Below are 21,401 nucleotides of genomic sequence, written 5' to 3'. Positions count from 1 at the left end.
ATTAAAAGCCCTCTTTTAAAACCAAGTTGTGTTTTTATGCTTCCAAGTCATGCAGAAGACAGCACTGTCAAATGGAGAGTTTCCTTCTGAATACCCACTGCCTGTGGGAATGGCTACTCCCCACACTTCCAACAACACTGACCTCTTTGGAGCTTTTCTCCTTTTATGCCATCCATGCCTGTGGCCCTTCTCAGAAGAAAAGGGATGCCTGAAGAGGAAAGTGGCTTTCTTTACCCTTGCTTCCTCTACTTTTCTCTTCAAACCTTCCTACTCATTCAGAGTGAAGGGCCATATCAGAGAATTACAGAACCACAGAATCAATTTGGTTAGAAAAGACCTCCAAGATGATCAAGTCCAACCTTTGAACAATCACCACCTTGTCAACGAGACCACAGCGCTAAGTAACATGTCCAGTCATTTCTTGAATACTCCACCACCCTCTCTGGGCAGCCTGTTCCAGTGTTTAATCACCCTTTCTGTGAAGAAATTCTTCCTGAGGTCCGATCTGAACCTTCCCTGGGGCAGCTTGAGACTGTGTCCTCTCATCCTGTCACTGGTTGACTGGGAGAAGAGGTCAACACCCACCTGGATACAACCTCCTGTCAGGGAGTTGTAGAGAGCTGTAAGGTCTCCACTGAGCCTCCTTTTCTCCAGGCTAAACAGCCCCAGCTCCCACAGCAACTCCTCACAGGACATGCCCTCTCAACACTTCACCAGCTTTGTTGCCCTTCCCTGGACTTGCCACAGCACCTCAATGTCCTTTTTGCAGTGAGGGGCCCAGAACTGGACACAGCACTCGAGGTGTGGCCTCACCAGTGCCGAATACAGGGGGACAATCATTTCCCTGGTCCTGCTGGTCACACTGTCGCTGATACAAGCCAGGATGCCATTGGCCTTCTTGGCCACCTGGGCACATCTGGGCTCATGTTCAGCTGCTGTTGACCAGCACCCCCAGGTCTTTTTCCACTGGGCCACTTTTCAGCCACTCTGTCCCCAGCCTGCAGTGCTGCACAGGGTTATTGTGGCCGAAGTGTAGGACCCGCCCCTTGGTCTTGTTGAACCTCGTCCAATTAGTCTTGGCCTGTCGATCCAGCTTGTCCAGATCCCTCTGCAGAGCCTTCCCACCCTCCAGCAGATCAACACTCCCACCCAACTTAGTGCAATCCGCGACCTGACTGAGCATTTACTCGGTAAAAGACGTATTATAAATAAGTCCTATTCCAACAGGAATAAAAAAAGCCATGGGAAATATAAATATCAAGGCTATAGAGTGAGAATAAGTCAACAGGAATACAAACCAGTAAAAGAATGACATATACATTTTATCTTAAAATAAAAAACTGCACCAGGACCTCATGCCTTCTGAATTATAAACCATTTGGCTTTTGTCATATGACATATAAGCATTTATAGTTAATCTGGTCAATCCGGGATCGTTCAAGTCAATGCAGAGAAACAGGTGACAGTAGACCACAAAAAATTTTATCTATATATCTATATCTATATATCTGTGTGTGCATAGGTGTCTGTGTGTATACGTGGCCTAATACAGAAATATACACATACATATATTACATAATAATATATTTATTATTATAATATATAATACATATTTATTATTACATATATTTAGGCAATAGGGTGAGGCAAACTGCTCTCTAAAGGGACTTGTTCCTTCCCATTGCCTGCCTCAGATACAGACACTTGCAGTCAGCCAGATGAAACCCGTCTTACCAGGCTGAGGTGGCTAAAAAAAGGCAGAAGAACGATTCAGGCTTCACCAATTCCCAGTAATTTATAAGTACATGTCAAGTATTGCGTGTGTTTGAGCCTGTCCTCAAATGCCTTTGCTCTGGGTTCTCTTGCTGTCTGCAGCTACGAAAGGAGCTGTCAGACTAATCAGCTGCCACAATCTGCAGCATCCTTGTCTGAGCTGGAGCAATAATGTAGTAACTGTTGTGGAAGGGACTAGCCCAAAATAGTTGGGAAGAGGGGGATGATGATGAATGCATGTATATAGTGAACTATAAGTGAATCCAGTCAGATTTTCAGCCTGTGTGCAGGGGGGTAAATGGGTTTAATTTCCGAGAGGAACAGTTTGAGAAGGAGAAAAGTGTGACTGCATTTGACCCATCTGAGTAGGGAAGGGAGTGGAGGGGACATCAGGTGACTAGCAAAGCAGGCCTGTTTGTGGGGAAGGTGTTGTGTGGGCTGAAATGAGAGTGCCACCATCTAACACAGTTGGTCAAGTGGCCCATATGTACTCCTGGTCGCTTGGGAGGGGCTGCAGTTATATTACCAATGCATCTGCTATATGCCAGGACAGGGAGAAGTGTTTTTGGGAAGCAGTTTCAGGCAGGGGTCTTTCCCCATCTGTCAGTGATGGGTTGCACTCCTTTGACCAGTACTCTGTAGGTGGAAAGTCACTCTATCCCCACAAGAATTAAGCTGCAATATTTTCTGCCTCCTTCACACACTGGATTTGAGTGTCCAGGTTTCCTCCTCTTTTGCCACTGGTGGTCTTGGAGTTGCTGCACCAACCTGTTTTCTTCTGTGACAAGTCATCAACTTCACAAGTTTGCATCTGAATACCCCAATTCCCTGAGAAGTCTTCCCTACAATGGGAAAAATACTTTACTACAGGAGGGAAGAAGTAAGTTTTCTATGGTTTCTTCTATATTTACTATGAGAAACCATAGAGTACTTTTTGCAGAAGACACCACTTAGGATTTCAGTTCCAGTTTCATTTATTACTCAGTTACTATCTTGTCTGATATCAGCAATTTCATCACTTCTTCCACCACAGGGCCAGTAAAATGTAGATAATTCTTGACACTTTTTAACTTACTATATTTTCAGAAATCATACAATGGCCCAAAATCCTACAATCTGCGCCATGTTTGACCATCTTCACTAAAGCATGCTTCAAAATATTGTCTTCACTTTATATGGCTTCATCCTGTTGTGAACTGGCAAAAATCCACTGCTGATGTGGTTTCACAAGGTCCTCCCTTCCTCCTTTTTAAGAAAAATCCTCATTCAGCTAAGAAGAAGAGCAACCAGTTATTAGTAAGGAACATGAAGAGAAATGGGGAGGAGGATTAGCAAAGAGGGAGGAGAAGAGGAGAATTCTCAAATGTCAGATAGGGACATCTTGGCTTAATAAGGCTGAGGAGCCCGTGAACAGGAACAGCCTTGGTGCATCTCAGTGTAGTAACAGAAACAGCCAGGAGGCCAGACTAAAACAGGTCTGAAGCCCAAAGCTGTCATGACACGACTCAGAAATCAGGGGGATGAGGGAAACAGAATTACGTGGTTGTGGTGGCAGATGCTCCCCAGACTTCCCACAGGTTAGTTAGCCAGGGAGAGAAAGACTGACTGTGCAAATTTATCTGAAACCCACATATTTGCATAATTAGCCCTAATTTCCCCATGGGGTTAATTTTCTGCCCATTGTTTGAACTGTCATTCTCACTTTCACACTGGATGGGACAAAGCGTGCTTTTTAGAATCATAGAATCACTGATTTGGGATGGAAGGGACCTTTAAAGGTAGTCTAGTTCCAACCCCCCCTGCCTTGGGCAGGGATATCTTTCCACTAGACCAGGCTGCTCAGAGCCCCATCCAGCCTGGCCTTGAACACTTCCAGGTACGAGGAGCCCACAACCTCTCTGGGCAACCCGTTCCAAAGTTTTTTGATTTCAAAAACTCTTCTTCCTCCTTTCCTTGTGCCAGTGCTTGATAGCTGAACCAGACAACCCAAAACCCAGGGTCACTTATTTAATACCAAAGAAGGTATTCAGAAATTTAAGCAGTGCAATAGGGAGGTGGCTGATCTGTCAATAACTCTTCCACTGCTGGGGATTTTTTGTTTAGATTTCACATTTCCCTCGTTCCATCCCACTTACCGTGTTGTCTGCTTGGCGAGTCACACAAAGACAGCAAGAATGACAAGTAGGACAAAACAGATAGCTGTTAGAACAGAAAATCAATACCGTTAGCATCTGGTGTTATCTTAACAATTGCAGAATTTTTCCATGTTGCCCCATTGCTTTGCTCCCTGGGGCAAACAGGACCTAGCCAGAGGTGACTTGGGCAACTAGAGATTGACCACAGCCAAATGGCCAGGGACTACTCATGTTGTGGTCTCTGGAGTAATTTGCAATATCCTTCCTTCCTTTATGTCACACCATTATTCCTCCTCATTATAATGTGCACCACAGTCATGGGCAGACTCCAGCTGGAATCAAGAGCCCTTGTGCAAAGTCTTGAACATGGGCACAGTAAGAGACAATTTCTATTTCAGAGGCTAATGGCTGAATGGAAGATGGGGAAGGGGGAGGAGAAAATCTCTGCAGACTGATCTAAATGCATCAGTTTAGCTGTGAGGAAATGTTTTGTTTGACCATCTTTTTTTTTATTCCTCTGAAAATGTGAAAGGAACACATCATTGAAATATTTACTTTTTTTTCCTGCTTTTTTCCAGTTGAAGTGATTCACTGAATTCACAGAAAGTCTCAGACAAGAATCTGAAAATGGCTTCATTTAAAAACTAGACTTTTGGTTGATCTGTTTTCTTTTACATCCCTTGTGAGCCTAAGAAATCTTCTTTATAAAAAGCTTAAGTGCTTAAATAATCTGTTTATGCTGTCTCTAGTAACTTGCCCAATACATGGATGTAGGTTTGTCTTGAAGTATATCTACTAGCTTTTCTAACAGAAATAGAGCTGTTTGGTAGAACAGCAAATTGAAAGGCAAAATAACTGCTCTGGGTGATTGAGTGAAGTCTTTAACAAAATGACATACCTGTCACTGGCAGTGTCACTGAGGAGGAAAGGGATGGATGAGCCAAACCTATGAAGAGAGAGAAGTTCTTGATTTTTGTGTCAATTTTCTCTTCTGACAAACAGCATCAGAGCAGTGATGAAGACATAGTCAGGCAAAGAACCAGCTTGCTCCAGCATCAAAGCAGTGGTGAGGGTAGAGTCTGATGGCTCCCCCTCTGCACAGAAGAATTAATAATTGCCATGTTTGTTTCTCAGCCATCAGTAGATGTTTCCAGCCTGGATATCAACATATGTGCTGATATGATATCTGTTAATGGTGGGCATGAAGTGAACTGGAATGGGATCCATCTAAGATCTCTATTTCATATGAGATTGGGAAGGATGACTTTCAGAGTGCCAAGCTAGGATTTGCAAACATGGTTTCAAACAGGACATGTTTGTGCCCAGAAATATAAGCCAGAACTTCCCTGGTGTAAAAAATTCATTGGATTTCTCTCTTATCCCTGAAAGGAATCTCTGAACTTGTGCCAGTATGAGATATGGAGGTTTTTAACAAGAGGTTCTGCAAGAGTGGTCTGTTGATAAATCTCTTTGTGCTGAGCGCTGGGGGAAGAACTGAGAAAGGGGAGGATATTTCTTATCAAGCTTCACTGAAGATATCACATCATAACAAATAGAAAGGCAACACTTTAGGGGAATAAATGTTTGGTGCTCTAATTACAAGGACCTGACCTTGCTTAGGTTTGAGTGCATTTTGCAGGAAACTGGAATTATTGTTCTGCTGAATTAAAAGCTGAGGGCCTATTTCATTTTCCAGTTTCATGTTTTTCATTCATAATCCTAATTTTAAAATTCTGAAGTATTTGTAATTTTAAAATGCTTATAATTTCTGACCATTCAATAGGCTGTATCATTTTCTAGGACTGGTATGTTGGTGGGTTAGCAACATACAGCAAGAAGTGCTTTCACCCTGATAGTACCAAGTGAAATTCTCAATGGAAAAAATATTACTGTTGTGATGGAAGAAGAAAGACCAGACAACACATTGTTACTGATGTACCTGGAACACTCTGAACTGGGCACCACACGGAAACAGAGGGATCTACGAAATAGGGGAGAAAGTCCTGGGTTAATGTTGAAACAGAGTGTCAGGTGAATCAGGCCATTCATTCTTACAATCAGAGTAGCAACGAAAGCCAACAATGGCCAAGTGTCACCTGAGAGGTCACTCTGCAAACAAAAGGACCTGCCCAAACCATCCTGCTCTGCCACATGGTCTGGTGGGGTCACAAGGGCTGGAATTCCTCTCACCTACTGTTCTGTGTGGCCTCTGAGATAGTTCTCCAGGCTGACCTATAGTCACTGGGGAGAAACAAGCCTTTGCAAGGGATAATTCATCTAAAATAGATGTGAAATAGGGCAGCTAACAGAGTGCCACCAACACCTATCCCCTCTGTTGGTTATAAAGGCAATCCAACTCAGATGTGGGCACCTATGCGGTAGACATCTACAGTTCTGTAAGATTATTTTCCTCTTAAAGCTCAAAGTACTGGTGAAACCTGTTTTTTTTTTTCTCTCCAGTCTGTTGGTAGGAAAAGTCCTCTCATGTTGTCCTTGCATTGGCTCCCACCTCATTAAAATTCATTTCACTTCACTGACCCAGAGGAGGGTAATAGAAGCCTGTGGACTGTAGAGGGTGTGCACAGCTGGGTCTGTCCACCTTCAGTAGTTCTGCTTGATGCCCAGAAGAGCCCCAAACCCTCAGTGCAGTCACAGATGCAATTTTGCAGTTACTATGAAAGACAAAGCAGGATGCAGCTGTGTCCTCCCCAGAGGTGTCATCTCCAGCAGTCAGAAATGACATCATGTCAGAGCTCTGAGTTACCTGATCCCTCCATCCTGAACCCTCCAGCAGGTTGTTCCCTAGGATTGATATGCTGAGTTGGGTGGTCTGGACCCTGCATGAACAGGTCATGACAGTGATGTGGTGCAATAAAAACCATCTCACCTGGCTCAGCATTCTGTGGTGGCCACGTGTTGCTGTTGTTGGTACATCTCACGTCCAGGGGGGTCCAGGTGATGTTGCCGTTCATGTTCTCGCACATGCTGGTGCCAGAGGTGGGGGGTCGCTTATCATAACCACTCTGGCATTTGAAATGTAGCACTTGTCCCATGTAATAGGGTTTCTTCACTCTTATGGAGGCATGTGGAACAGTCTTGGGGGGACCACAAAAATCTGTGGGATCAGAAAGGCAGCACATGGCTAAAGCAGATAGATTTTACACCCTGCTTTTGCTCTTGAGAATTATGATTTGCATTCTTACAAAGTACAGACAAGCAGGATATACCAAGCCTTCCTAATTCTTGGTTAGGATATAAAATACTCATTTGCTTACGTCGTATCACTTACTTGGCCGAGATATTACAGCAATTGTTTTTTTTCCCTCTGTCTGCAAAACAGTTAAATATTATTCATCATTCTTACACTGCTTCCATGGAAATCAGTGTGAAGTGTTACATTATTGAATGGGCTCTTATTTACAATTTTGGGCAAACTCTGAAAAGTCTTCTTGCTTCTAGGGTGCAAGGCTCCTTGTTTTAATTTCTGGCTTCTGTGTAAATTCTAACTCCATTGTGGGAGCTGTTGGCAACAAAATTTTCTTGTCTGTGCTAGAAGTTACACTTGCTGAATTACAGTAGGATGAATACCAGAGCAAAGCCAGAGCGCCCAAACTTTGAGGGGTGGGATACAACTGTTTAAAGTTCCAACTTGCAAAGATAAGCTCAGATCATTTGTTAGAGTGGTGCCCAGCTCTGTCTTATATTAACTAAGTCATTGGAAAAACACCTCTACAAGGTCTCACAGTAATGGATGGGCTCCTACTTACCTTTCTGATCAAACTCTGAAAAGTTTTCTTGCTTCTGGGGTGCAGGGCTTTGTGCTTTACTCTCTGGTTTCTGTTTAAAATGTAACTCAGCCGGGGGACCCGTTGACAGCAGAGTGTTCTTATCTGAGGAGAAGTTACATTTGCTGAATTACAGCAGGACAAAGAGAAGAACAAAGCCAGAGCACCCAGACTTTCAGAGGTGGGATGGAACTGCTTCAAGTTCTAACTTGCAAAGGTAAGCACAAAAGATCATTTGTTAATGCCCAGCTGTGTTTTGTACCAACTAATGCACTGGAAAAACACCTCCATGTATAGAAAAAGGACAACACTCACTTACCAATGCATTCAAATCCACTGTAGTCCCAAAAGGCACCCTGCTGTCCACTGTTACACTGAATTCCTGGGTGATGGCCACTTTTTCTGTCATAGCCACTGTCACATACATAGTACATCTTGGTCCCTGGGACATACATTTCAGCAGTAACATCAGCAAATTCAATCCTTGGAGGATCTGGGCAACCTTCTGCAAACGGAAAGCCCAAGAATCAGGACAGCCTGTCATTCTACTTTATCCATCTCACATCTTTCTCTCTTCTCAATACCAGACATGTCCAGCAGATGGGCAACACGAAACACTACCAACATTTTCTTGATGAAGCTGTACACAATCATATTGGAGAGCAGTTAGTGGGACCAGAGTGTGCAGCCCTGAGCCTATGGAGTGAGGAACAATGAACCAAACTAAGTCACTAAAAGTTGCAATCATCTATAAGCAAATCCTGGGAATGGGTGTAGACTCACAGTTCTGTCTGAGTACACCAAAGAGCAGCTTACTGTGAAATAAGTTTGCAAACCTAAATATGTGTCCCAAAACAAGGACATGAAGTGTTGTGTCATCAGCAAATCACTTCTAAATACACTTCTCAATAAGTTGGAATGAATTAAGTTAGATCATTTCAGTGCACTTGAAAAGCCCACTGAATCTGAGTTGGAGACCCAGAAGTTGATAAAAGCAGTACTTAATGATTATTTAAGGACTAAAGGCTGAGAAATTATAAGATAAGATAGGCTGGTTGCAATAGAGCCGGCACTCTGCATCTTTGGGTGCATGATCTGTGGCCCTTTATGCTTATGCATTATAGTAACAGCTAATATGAGTAAAATTTCTTAGTCATCTTGTCCTCACATTTTCTGCAGCCGTAATTAATGCAGCCTTAGCAACCACTGAGAATGACTGTGAAAGGTTCCTGAATCCCTGATAGCTCTTCGTCATCTGGAGTCTGCCCTTGATTCCCAAAGTGCCTTCTCCTTGAAAGACCAACAGCAACTGAACCTGCAGCTCCCAGCCCCAGCCCTGCAATGCCCTTTTCTCTCATTTCCTCGCTTTGATCTTTTCTGCCCTTTTTACTTTTCATTATCTTGCTGCTTTAGTAAAAGTCACAAAGTTTGAAGAAGGCAGCAGTGAAAAACACGTGAGCAGCTTAAAAACTAATCTGCATAAGGGATGTTTTAATCCCCTTGTATCTTCGTGCTATCAAAGGATTCGCTTTGTAAACTACATCAGACTGTGGCTTTGAGAGAAGCAACTGCACGCGAAATAGTTAACCACATGGTTTACCACAGACTGTCAGGGTGATTAAAATTAAAGAGTTATCAGATTAGCAGCAAGTTGAGATCATGTACTCTCACTTTCCCTGAAAGCTAAAAGCATGTTTCCCTCAAGACTTCAAAAGCCTCTTTGAAGCAGACTGCAGATGTGAATCTCAGCACAAGGCAGTCAAACCTACAACTCATTAGTGTCTTCTTAAGAAAACCCACAACATTTAACCTACTCATCATAAAGGGCAAACACTGTTTTAGTTGATGATCAAATGAAGTTGGGTTCTTCTGAACTTGCACACATCAGACAAGGACTGTGCAGAAATGGTGCACATGGGAGACGGCGAGCAAAGCCCACCAGGCTGGATCAGCTCACCCACATTGCAACCTTCCTAGGATCCAGCCTTTTAATGCCATCCACATCACTCAAAAAACCCTCTTCTCACAGCTAAATAGCTGCAGCATCTACTTCTTTGGCCTTTACCATATTTCTGTCTCTGATTCAGAAAGAATTTTGATAGATTAATTTCCTAGATCTCATTGTGACCTTCTTCTTGCCTCCCTTTGAGTTCTATCTGCTTCACTCTCACGTCAAATATTTTGCTTTCACTTTCAAGAATCTTCTCCTTAGCAACCATCATAACCTTTCAAAACATTGGGCTCTCTTCACATGCTATTGCTCCTCACCAATGTGTTTGATATCAAAGTCACCAGCTTTTGGGGTTTTTGCTGTACCAGTCTTCACACTGGGAGGAGCTGTGCATGAATAATATGGATATTGCAAGATACCCATTGCCATTATTGCTCTTCACTGTCCCAAAGTATCATATATCTTCAGATGTGCTTATCTTTAAGTGGTCTTCTACTCATCTTTCGAGAACAGGTAGGCACTCAACATGCAACCTGTACAACCTCCTGTCAGGTTGAAGTGATAAGGTCCACCCTGAGCCTCCTTTTCTCCAGGCTGAGCCCCCCCCAGCTCCCTCAGACACTTCTCATCAGACTTGTGCTCCAGACCCTTCCCCAGCTCCATTGCCCTTCTCTGGACATGCTCCAGCCCATCAATGTCTTTCTTGTGTTTCATGCCATGGGACCTCCTGGTACAATATGGGAAGACTGTGCAGAGAGGAAGCAGACCTGGTGAAGTCTTGGATCATATTCCCTACACAGGATGATCTCTGGAGTGAAGCATGCCTAAAACTTCATTCCATCCTTGTGCCCAAGGAAACTGCATGGTTTGCTCCTAAAAAAATCACCATCCTTGCTGTGTGGGTGGTAAAAGAGCCAAGGAATGGGAAGAAGGCAGGGAACTAGGGAATGGCAGTATAAATTTACTCCTTCACTAGAATTTTGATTTTTAGGGGAAATTAACTTTGCTCTTTTTTTTGCTGTTTTGCACCTGGTTGGGAATTAGTCTGTCCATTTGTTTGAGTTGGTGTGATACAAAGATATTCATCTTACAAAAAGCCAGCAAACCTGGGCAGAGCCTGCCTCGCAGCCTGTGGTGGCTCAGTTTTGCACAGCCCAGCTTTCACTGGGTTCTGCATCCAACAGAGCTGCTCCAGGGCTGGACTCCTGCTAGTATTGGTTTAAAATACTGCCCCCCACATAGCCTTCATAGCTCTTGAGGTTCTGTTTGCTTCCTCATTTTCCCTGCCCACGTATTCTAATTTTTCATCCCCATGGTGAGGTGTTCAGTGTCACTATTTTTTTCTCTTTCAATCCCAATGTCCACTGTTCTCCCTTTCCTTAATTCACAAGATTCATCATCTCTCTACCTACCATTCTCATCTCCCACTCTCCAAAAGTACCCTGGGAATGCATTTCTCTGAACTTAGAGGTACTGAATGGACCAGAGAGGTTGATGTAATTGTATTCATGGGATTTACCCCTTCTATCAGCTGCAGAATTGTGAAAACACGTAGCTCTCCTGAGGCAGAGGGGAATTTCTGTTTCTCCCCATATTAGTGGATTTTTAGTGCTTACAGCAATTCTGGAAATTCTGGAGATGGTTTCAATTATAATCATGAAGTAGATGGAGACAAACCCTTGGAATTAGAAGGAGAAGTCAGACAATAGTGAATTCAGACAATAGACATCCATGAAACATAAAAAGTATTTTTGCCTCTCCTGGGGGTTAGAGAAGTTGATAAGTTTTTTGAGACCTGCAAGCCTTGTCATCTGAGCCAAAACATAGGTGGGATTCCTGCTATCCCTGCTTAAGCTAAGAAGCCTGATGCTATTTGAGGTGTTTCAGAGCCCCTCGACATCCACATCAGCTGTCTGGTATCACACAGGACTTAGTGGAGGGAAAGAAACCCAGTAGCTACATCAGCATTAGTTCTTTCAGCACTTTCATTTCTTCCCTGACGATTCCCATTCACGTATGTTACGGACCCAACCACAAAACTGCTCTTAATATTAGGATTTATGAAGCTCTCCTGCCTACTTTTTTCATGTCTGAGTTGGCAGAGCAGTGACAGATGAGGCATCAGAACAACACCTTTTGTCCGTGAGAAGTGAACAGGGAAAATTTTGTACCAGGTATTTTTAGCATTAGGTAAAACACAGACAGTGAGTCACACCACGATAACCTGAACTCAGAATTTCCTCTGTCACGTGGCTGTGTGTCACCAGCACTGACATTATTCTGACGTGAAATTAAAATGTCAAGGTGCAGAAATAGGATGATTTTCCCCTAAATACGAAGGCAGTAAGACAGGATCAGTAGGAAACTGGATGTTCTGAAGATTTGGGCAGAAGCAGTGGAAGAAACCAGGCACTTCTCACACCTGCCCAGTTCAGAGAGGAAAAGCACCTCTCCCCAGAGAGAGCAAGAAATCAAACGAGGCCAAAATGAAGATATTTCCCCAGATGTGTCTGTAGAGGCAGAGCAGCCCTGAGGATTCATGTGCTGTGTGAAACTGTGTGCTCTCTAAATGGCCTCTTGAAGATGAAACTGGTGTGAGTGAAGAGAAGGAATCGATACTGACAACTGGACCGAAATGGTAATGAAATTTTTCTAACTTCAAAACTTACTCCCCAAGGGTCTGTTAACAAGCAAGCCTCAGCTCTGCAGGATTCTTTCCCCTCCTATTAATGTCATTTACTGTTTATGTGGATTTGTAAGCTGGGAATAGATGCCAGCTGTGGGGCTAGAGTGCAGACCTCAAGTTTATGGTAATTTGTCTGTGGGATTTTAATTAGCTATACATTAGATTACACAGATGTTATCTTATAAAATCATTTGACCAGGCACAAGTTTTAATGCAAAGAGTGAGGGAGGAGAGATCAGCTTTATAAGGCAGGAGGTGGGTTTGAATATTCCCAACAGTGGAGAGGAGGCACGTCCTATCTTAAGGACTAGGCAGTTCAGTGCCTGATGAGTTTGCTGTACAAATGTCTCTGTTGGAAAGGTAGTATAAAATAAACTGGAATATAAGCCAGCAGGAGCTGTCCATTAACTTCTTGTAGGACCACAGAAAACTAGATTTGGGAGAAATGCACTTATATTATCTCCTGGCTTCATCATGCTGACCAGCTGTTTGCCACTGACCCAGGCAGTGGAATCTAATGCAAAAAACAATTCCATATACACCAAGGCCAGAGTTGGTTGGACAGTGGATTAGGCTTTCTCATGCTAAGCATAATTTAGCCTCAGGAATCTGCCTTCTTAGCACCTTCTGTAAGAAGTGGAGCTGGGTAGACCTCTCTAGAAGACAGCAGACACCTAATTTAACTTCTCTAAAGCAAAGCTTAAAGGTGCTTCTCTGTTTTTATCAGCTGCAGTGGTGGAAGAACCCTCTTACATGCTCACATTGATAATTAGGGTCATTTACCTAATGCATTGATGAATCTCACTCCTGCCCTATCAGGGAGGCCAAGCTGCGGACTTGGACTGAAAATGTGGAATTGAAAGAGCATTAGGACAGAGGGAGAGTGCTTTCTAAAGCAGGGAGAGGGAGAAAAAGTAGCCTGAGCATGGAGTGCTGCACAGAAAATGTACTAAGCGAAGAATGGGGAACATTTGTGTTTGTTTCTGTGTGTTTATAACGTCCTTGGCTCTGTGGTGAAGCCACAGAGATCAAACTCTTTAAAGGGAACCACGGCACATGGTTTGGTAGCAGAACACAGAGTCAGGTTTTGAGAATATCATACATGAAAGCCTTGTCTTGGTGTGCAGCATTTGGGGTTTGAATAGATTTGGCTACATTTTCGCTTAAATCTGCTACCTCAGTAAAACCCATGCCTTTATTGTCTTCGTCTAAAAGGAAAAACAAATTACTGAGAAAGAAAATTGTTTTTTTAAGCAGCAGCAGAGATTCAGATTCTTTTCTTGGCCTGGAACTTTCTCAGTCTTGCCTTTTGTAGGACTGAAAGGACAGCAGAGAATATCCTCTCTGAAAATAATTGAATGGTCTGACAAGTGTGTCTCCCTGTCTTGGGTAACAGTGAAAAAATGGTCTGGTGGAGCTCTTTTGATTTCACCTCATTTGACTTTTGGACTTAGCATTGTTATGGAGCTTTTCACTGAAGCTCTGAAGATGGAAATATTCTGTACATGTAGATGATTTTTCTGGCCTTGCAAGAAATACTTTCCCACATAACAAGGGAAAGTATATTCTGTATATTCTTTATCTGAGGGCTTTACAAATCAAGAACATAAAGAAAAATCAGCAGATGACAGAGTGCTGCTACCCTGGCAGGGCTGAGGAACAGGGAGTCAAGTGAGGAAAGCCATGGAAGGATTTTGGGATTGTGAGTTTTGGAGAAGCATGGAGGAGACGGAGCAGAGACTCAGTAATCCAGGCTGTTCCAAGATTCAGGACCAGGGTCAGGGAATGCAAAATATCGGTAGAAAATATCCAAAAGCTGGGCTTTTAATGCAACAGGGAAAACAGGAGAAACAAAGCTGTACATTGAGAAAGAAAGCAGGGAGAAAAAAATTGCAACACTCTGAAGGCAATAGCAAGCAAAGTCAAAAGCAGTGGTTTTCTAGAAGTAGATAAAGAGTGGATTTTTTTCTGCAATAAAAGGAAGGGACATAACATCTCATCTCTGATGAGGTGGGAAGAGAATTTCTCCAGATGAAGGAAGAAGTGAATACTGCAGGATCTCTCTCTGTAATACCTGCTTGTCCTCAGTAGCATCACAATATTTAACAATTTTTTTTAACCTTTGTTTTTTATTGAGGCTGTATATTGGGCATTTTGCTGCTGAGGGCCACTGTGGCTGAAAGGTTTATAAAGGTTTTTTCTCTGGTTGACCTTACAAGAAACACTTGTACATGTTTGACAACTTTAATGTATTCTGCATTGCATTTCAAATCCATGGGAGCCAGCACTAATGTGCAAGTATAATGGAAAAGAAATTCCTCTCATTTAAATGACAGAGATCTGGTACCCATCTTGTGTGAATGAAATTCACTTGAATGAAATTCTTTCTTTTGTGAGTTTTAATCCTTTCCAGGTTTAACTTGCAAATCTATTCAGTGTATTCCTGTGAGATGAACAGCAAGATGGAAAGGTTGTAGGAGCACAGACCAGATTTTACCTTGTGTTCGATCCTTGCTTCAAGCCTAATCCATGCCTGCAGCTTCTAGGTATTGCTGCTGTGCAGAGTAAAGGAGATAAATGTGATGATCTTCACAAGAAAGTCGGCATTTCTCTTCTCTTTAACACTAAGGAATAGTTTAATTTTTATTAAATGAATTATCATCCCACACCTTAGTTTTCCTACTTTTTTGTCAGAGAACTTTGCCTTTTCAAAGCACTTTGAGATCTATTGGTGAAATTGTTCTGTAAAAAAAGGGCTTTTTATATTCTTTTTCCTCTAATTATGCTTATTCCTGGTAGTGGATTTTGCCAAACAATGTTTAGGGCAGGATCTATTTACAAACTTGAACATGCAATGCTGGGATGAGCTGAAAAGACAGAGGCAAAATAATAAGAAAAGCACTATATGTGCTGAGACATGGTTGATTTTTGACCACTTTGAGCCAGCCTATTCCTTTTACTTTGCTTATATCTGTTCCCAGGTCTCCTTGTTGATCCTCCTAAGGAATTAAAAACAACAGGTCTTACAGCCACAATACCTCAGGTGTCTCTACAATTAAAAACCCTTAATTGGTAAAAGGTGGTATTTCTAACAGCATATTATTTGCAGGGAGATACCTATATAAATACACATATATATATATATTCTATAATTACAAATATATATATAAATATTATGTTTAAACATTGAGAGGGACATTGAAAATAAACACAGGAAGCTGAGGAAAGAAGAGCTTAGTAATACAGTGAAGAATGCAATGCTCTGCATTTATTCATTCACCAGCAAATTAAATCACATCAAACAGCATAAAATGCAACTGCTCTAACACCCCTCTATTTTTTATTTTTTTTTTTCAAAAAAACCAGAAAGATTTCTGATAAACGAGACTTGCCAGCAGGAAATTTCACAACATGTTCCAGGCACAGTAATACAGAAAATGTGATCTGGGGAACCTGACTCATCCCAGAACTGATCCTACTGACGCATCTCTGGCTGAGCGTCTCGCAGTGATGCTCCTGCACTCCCTGAAACACTTGCCGTGGGCACTGGCACTTCATTTGCCAGGGAAAATGCCCCGTGAAGGAGAAGGTACAGCATTTACTGGCAAAACACTTCAATGACAAAAAAAAAAAAATCACCTGGGGGTTAAATGTTTGTGAAGGTCCTTCCTGCATTAATGAGTTTAGTCGTTAGTAACACACTCTTCCCTTGGGATGGCAAGCCCCGAGTAAAATTCCCAGCCCTGCTAAAGATGATCCATCAGCAGTTACAGCACCAGCATATCTGAGAACCTGCCTTAGGCTGTATGTGCTCATACCTCTCAACCTGGACACCATCATCATAGAATCACAGAATATGCAGGAAATATCACTTTTATGGAGCACTGAGAATGGAAGACTTTTCTTTCCCCCTTTGAACAAAATTCAAATACACTAATATATATCACCAGACTGTTTCTCAATGTACACACCTGTCACAACAAACAAGCCAAATATAAGCAGTATCACCATTTATAAATGTGTAAAATTAAGCTGAATGAATTAGCTGCCTCCATTCACAGTTTATAGGTGCTACTGGTTGGGAGGCATGGCTGAAAAATATTTCATATCTGTAGTACCTGTAGCAAATTTGGATGGTGCCCTTTAACTAATAGCATTGCCATCAATTTTACCTACAGAGGTACTGACATTTCAGTGTCTATTTTTATATTTGCTGAATTTACAAGCAAAATGGAAAAAGCAAATTCAAAGAGCTACCCAAGGCTGCTTTGATCTGCCCACTGTTCCAATGATGAGTTGGAGGATACATACATTACTCAGATGAAAAATATCCTGTAAAGCTCTGGATTTTCTGCAGTTAATGGTTTGTGGCCACAAACCCCATTTCTCTCATTTCCTTAGAATAATAAATTCCTTAAGGTCTAAACATCTTTCCTTAGCTGAAAGAGGTCGGGATGTTGCGAACATCCTCCAACACCCCCACAAAGAAACCCAAATCACATTTTCCCTCCCCAAGAGGCAAAAATAGTCTTTTACCTCGCTTGTTCCCCTTGATGAATCCAAACAAGAGCCACATCAAAAGGCACTTGAGCTCCATGGGGCTTGTCCACATCTCTTCCCTGCACCGCTGAGGACGGTGAAGTTCCTCAGAAGCGATGAGCTGCTGCCAACCAAGCTGAGGAGCCAGTCACTGCATGGTTAGAGCAGTGGGGAGCATCACCCCATGTGTGCAGGGAGGACTTTGGTCAGAAAATAGTTGTTTTGCTGTCTGGCTCCACGGGAGAGAATAAAGGCTGCTTTCTGTTCAGGTATTAGTAGCTTTTATCCAGGAAATCAAGCTTCATGCTCGGCGTGGCGGAGCGTGCCATCGCGAGTAGGAAGTGGTTTGACACATCAGAGCTGCTGACTCCAGAGCTGTTTCACTACAGCTGAGGTCAGTAGAAAGGGGTAAGATTTTGGTAGGTTTGTGCAGGCACTCAACTCCAAATCTGTGGCTGGATGGATATTGGAGAGGGACCATCGCTGTGGAATAGTTGTCTGATAGGTGTACGATGATGGACCTCAGGCACCACCTGTGGGCTCTGTCTACAAAGGAATGGTTCCATGGGCTATATTTTTGGCTTTTTGGAGGTCTTCTGCTTATGATGATAAAGCCATATTGTGTTTATTTTTGTTGTAAGCATGTTTACAGTTTCTCTGAATCACAGCTGAGGTTCTGAAGGATGGATGGTTTGATCAAACAAGCAAAAAACCCCATGAGGATGAGGCTGGTAGGTAGAGAAAGGTTTTGCCTTGTTCCTAAATTATCTGCATGTGAAATGCTTCAGTGAAATTCTTCCAAATGTCAGTGAAAAGCTGGAAATGATCAAGGAAGTATCAGACTTTATGTAGGTTCTTTTTAGCCACTTCCACAGAAATTATTTCTTGTTAGTATCTAGAGAAGTAATTGGGATAGACTATGGTAAAAGCAGATTTAAACTAACTGTGGTATTCTATCATGATTACTACATGCTAGGCCTTTACTTCTGCCTTATAAATCCTTAATAAATTAAATCTTCTTAACAGGCATGCTAAGAAATTGATGTGAAACATTTTTAAATGCTGCTACAGCTGCGTCCGTCAATCTCCTACCTCTCTCTGGATGAATCTCCCTTTGCCCTTTTCATGAAAGATTTTGTGCAGCTTCACTGATGCAGGTGACAAGTCCTCTTGGGGGGTTTGTCAGCTATGAGGCTTTGGTCAGGAGATTACCTCCCAAATCCACATGCAACAGGGCAGGGAGAACAAGCAAACCTTCTGAAGCAACTGCTGTGGGTAAAATGCTCTGCTCACCCCAGGGCTGCTTTGTGCTCCACAGATATTTACTGCCCTTGATTTAATATCAAATCATCTTCCCTATTTAACAGTATAACAAGAAAAGCTCATGCCAAAGCCCACTGAAGGATTTAGAGAGTTTTACTCCTGAAAAATATGTCTGAAAGTCTTAGTCTTAGTCTCCAGTTCTCTACCTGCCTGAACTCTGTGGCCATCTGGGAGGGTAAAACATGTTTGTTATGTTGCCCAGAAAGAAATCCTTAACTTTTAAACACAATTTTTCCTTTCCTCACTAAACATGGGGTCTGTTCTTTGGATGTGCAGGGATTTACTCCACAACAACTGCTTCTATTTCTTGCCTGGCCAAACCATTTAATTTTCCGTACCTGTTTGCATGATGAAGACAGAGATAGGGGACCTTTTCTGCAGTCCTTTAGTTCAATCTTTCATGTAGCCATTTGCTTTCAAGCTGCAAATCTCAGTGTAGGTGGGTAATAGCCATTTACGTTTGGTTAGAAAGGGTGAGTTTTTATCCAGGTCTGAACATGAAATGTGAGTTGTACTGGAAGGAACGGTGACCCCAGGTGGCTAATTGCTGCAAACACAGTTTGCATAAGAAAGATCCATAACTCGGCGTTTAAGCCCTTTAAAGGTCAGAAAAAAACGGTTATGGCTTGTGAGAGGTATTAGTCAGGTCAGCTTTGTGAAATAGGTCAGTTTGCTAAACGATTCCAGGAAAAAAAACGGTGGTGCTTCTGTAAGGAACTGACCCAAAACAGAGCGAGGTAGAGAAGGGCAGGGTGAGAACAGAGGGACCCAGCAAAGGGGAAAGGTATCCAGGCACAGAAAAAAACAGGGCTTATGAGAAAAAAATCATAACTGGCATTATAATTTAGATGATAAACATGAGATATTAGCAAAAGAATTAGGTGTGGCAATAAAGGAGGGGATGGACTGTGAAAACTCAGTGGATACCTGGAAAGTGGTGGAGGGAAACACAAAAAAAAGCATCTTGAGATCTCGGAAGGTGTAGGAGGAAAAGAAGGTGCTGCTGTCTCCGTTGCTCATTGACTTTTGTCCGTTGATCACCAGAGTTTTGCTGCTGGGAGAAGTTCTCTGTTTCAGCAGAGACTGGGAGGAAAGGCGCCTCTCACGTAGCTCAGGCCACCACAGACAAGATCATAAAGATTATTTTTGTTCAGTGCCACAAGACCACAAAAGATGCACAAATGGAGTTGTCAGGGAGCAAACCACAGGCACAGCTCACAGCTCCAGCTTTTTTTGGCCTAGGTTTAACAAGGGCCTTTTGAAATCCTGCAAGTGCTTTTAAAACTCATTTGGTCTGGGGGTCTGTCCTTTCTTTAAACTGGTTTCTAAGCCAGCTTGAAGAAAAGACAACACTGTGATCTTACTGCAGCTCTTCTCAGTTCAAAGAAGTGATAAACATTCACATAATTCACTAAAATAAACAAGCTTTGTGTTTTCTTCTACTTTTTTTTTTATGTGAATCACTCTTACACAAATATTCTATTCAAGGGAATAACATTTTATACCGAGCTTCCTAGGGAAGAGTCTGGGGGTGGCTTTAATAGCTAAATAAACTCTGTGATCAGTATTGCTTATATGTCCTTAAAATTATGGTAATGGTGGTTGTAGACTCACAGGATGCACAAGGGCCACACACAGGGCCCTTCCCAACCTGCACAGCAGCATCCAGCTCTGCTGCAAAGCGGAGGAATGGGGAAGCCTCAGTTATCCCAAGTCCCTGAAATGACCATCAGAAATTTTTCATCCAATCTAATTATTTATAATGGTCAAACTGGTTTTAATCACTTTTTCTTTCCCATGAAAGCAAGATGGAACTGACACGAAGCACACAAATTTCTCATCTGAAGTGAAGGGTATTTGCAAGGATTTGGGTTCAATTCAAGAAGGAGTTCTACAGTCAGCACAGTTGTCAAAGTTCCCCCTTGAGTCAATGGAGAGTCAACAAGAGCATCTAGAGAGTGATTCACCTCCTCTTCTGGACATCCACGTCCACCAGATGAATCAGTCTTCTCAACTTCTCTCCCTCCCATCTGCAGGCAATGGTTAAACCAGCATAACTAGGTTAAACCAAACATGGGTCTTCTAGGCAGCTTCAGCTGCACAAGAGAAATCTATCCTGAAAACCCCTACTGAATTTGGAGGTAGAATTTAAATTTCTTATTTAGTGACTGAGAACAGTCTTTCCTGTCAAACATTCTGGATGTGGTTCATTACACTCTTATTAATTATTCCTTTCACTGATTTCACTGAGTTCTGTGATGTGACGACCATAAAACTGAAAGGGGCCTTGCAAACCCAGTACTCAGTGTTGGGCTTAATTCATCAGTCAAATCCTGCTTGATTGGTGCCTGAGGTTAAACCACAACATCATCATTGTGTTGGGGTTTTTTTGTCTGTTCTCCAAAATTATCAGGTTAGTATACAGCAACAGCCAAAAATCCCCCAGAAATCAGACACCAAGCACATTATTATTACAATAAAACAGTGTCTAATGAGCACATCTGGAGGAGACTGAATTTTTAGTCTCTTTCTCCTCAGACTTAGTGTCCAGCTGAACTCCTGGCTTATGCAAAAAATTCTTGATATATTTAGTTTCCGTGTAGTGAGTGCTGGCACAACTCCCTTAACACATCAGTGCCTAGATTGGGTTCTTTAATATTTCCCCATGCAAATACAACTGAATAGTACAGATAACTTCCTTCCTATTCTTACTTGCAATCACCAGCCCTTTGGCCTGAGCAGAAAAAATCAGGAACTTAAATTGATAAAGGAAGCATATTATTGCATAATCATATCTGTTCCTTCTCTCCTCCTTTTTTACCATCAAGTATAGTCAATCAAGTATATTTAATGCTGTAAAGTGCACAAGTCTGAAGACAGCCTCTGCAGTGAGCTCCTTACCCAAGGTACCCTCTCTCTCTGCTTGATTTCCATTTTACAATGGAAATGTAAAAAGAATTTTTACATTATCTGTGAAGTTATGGAAATATATCCTAGATGAATCATGAGGTGAGCACAAAAGTAATTGGAAAATCCCTGAAAAGAAAGTGCCCTTAAAATGGTTCAGATCCGTGTTGGATGGAAGAGCATGTTGAGTGGCACTGATTAACCACCAGAAGAGAAGGATGCACTGAAAGGTGGTTCCCAGGTTAGAATGTGGGTCTTTAGTTATTCAGTATTTTCAACAGTTACCTGGATGATGAATACAG

General features: G+C 42.3%; 1 protein-coding gene across 1 annotated transcript; it reads right to left on the bottom strand.

The window, feature by feature from the left end:
- Positions 1-1,571: 1,571 nt before the first annotated feature.
- On the bottom strand, positions 1,572-19,473 carry LOC135415050 (interleukin-2 receptor subunit alpha-like). Its single transcript, XM_064656571.1, has 8 exons — positions 19,120-19,473; positions 16,867-17,415; positions 8,013-8,198; positions 7,676-7,798; positions 6,796-7,023; positions 4,807-4,854; positions 3,909-3,972; positions 1,572-2,615 (listed from the first exon to the last, which is right to left on the bottom strand). Exons 2-7 carry the CDS (start codon positions 16,940-16,942, stop codon positions 3,929-3,931), a joined length of 705 nt encoding a protein of 234 aa, XP_064512641.1. The 5' UTR covers positions 16,943-17,415; positions 19,120-19,473; the 3' UTR covers positions 1,572-2,615; positions 3,909-3,928.
- Positions 19,474-21,401: the final 1,928 nt, after the last annotated feature.

This window comes from Pseudopipra pipra, chromosome 5, assembly GCF_036250125.1.
Source record: "Pseudopipra pipra isolate bDixPip1 chromosome 5, bDixPip1.hap1, whole genome shotgun sequence".
In the NCBI taxonomy this organism is placed as follows: Eukaryota; Metazoa; Chordata; class Aves; order Passeriformes; family Pipridae; genus Pseudopipra; species Pseudopipra pipra.
The sequence above is the reverse complement of the archived record's forward strand: the minus strand, read 5'-3'. Positions and strand labels throughout refer to the sequence as shown.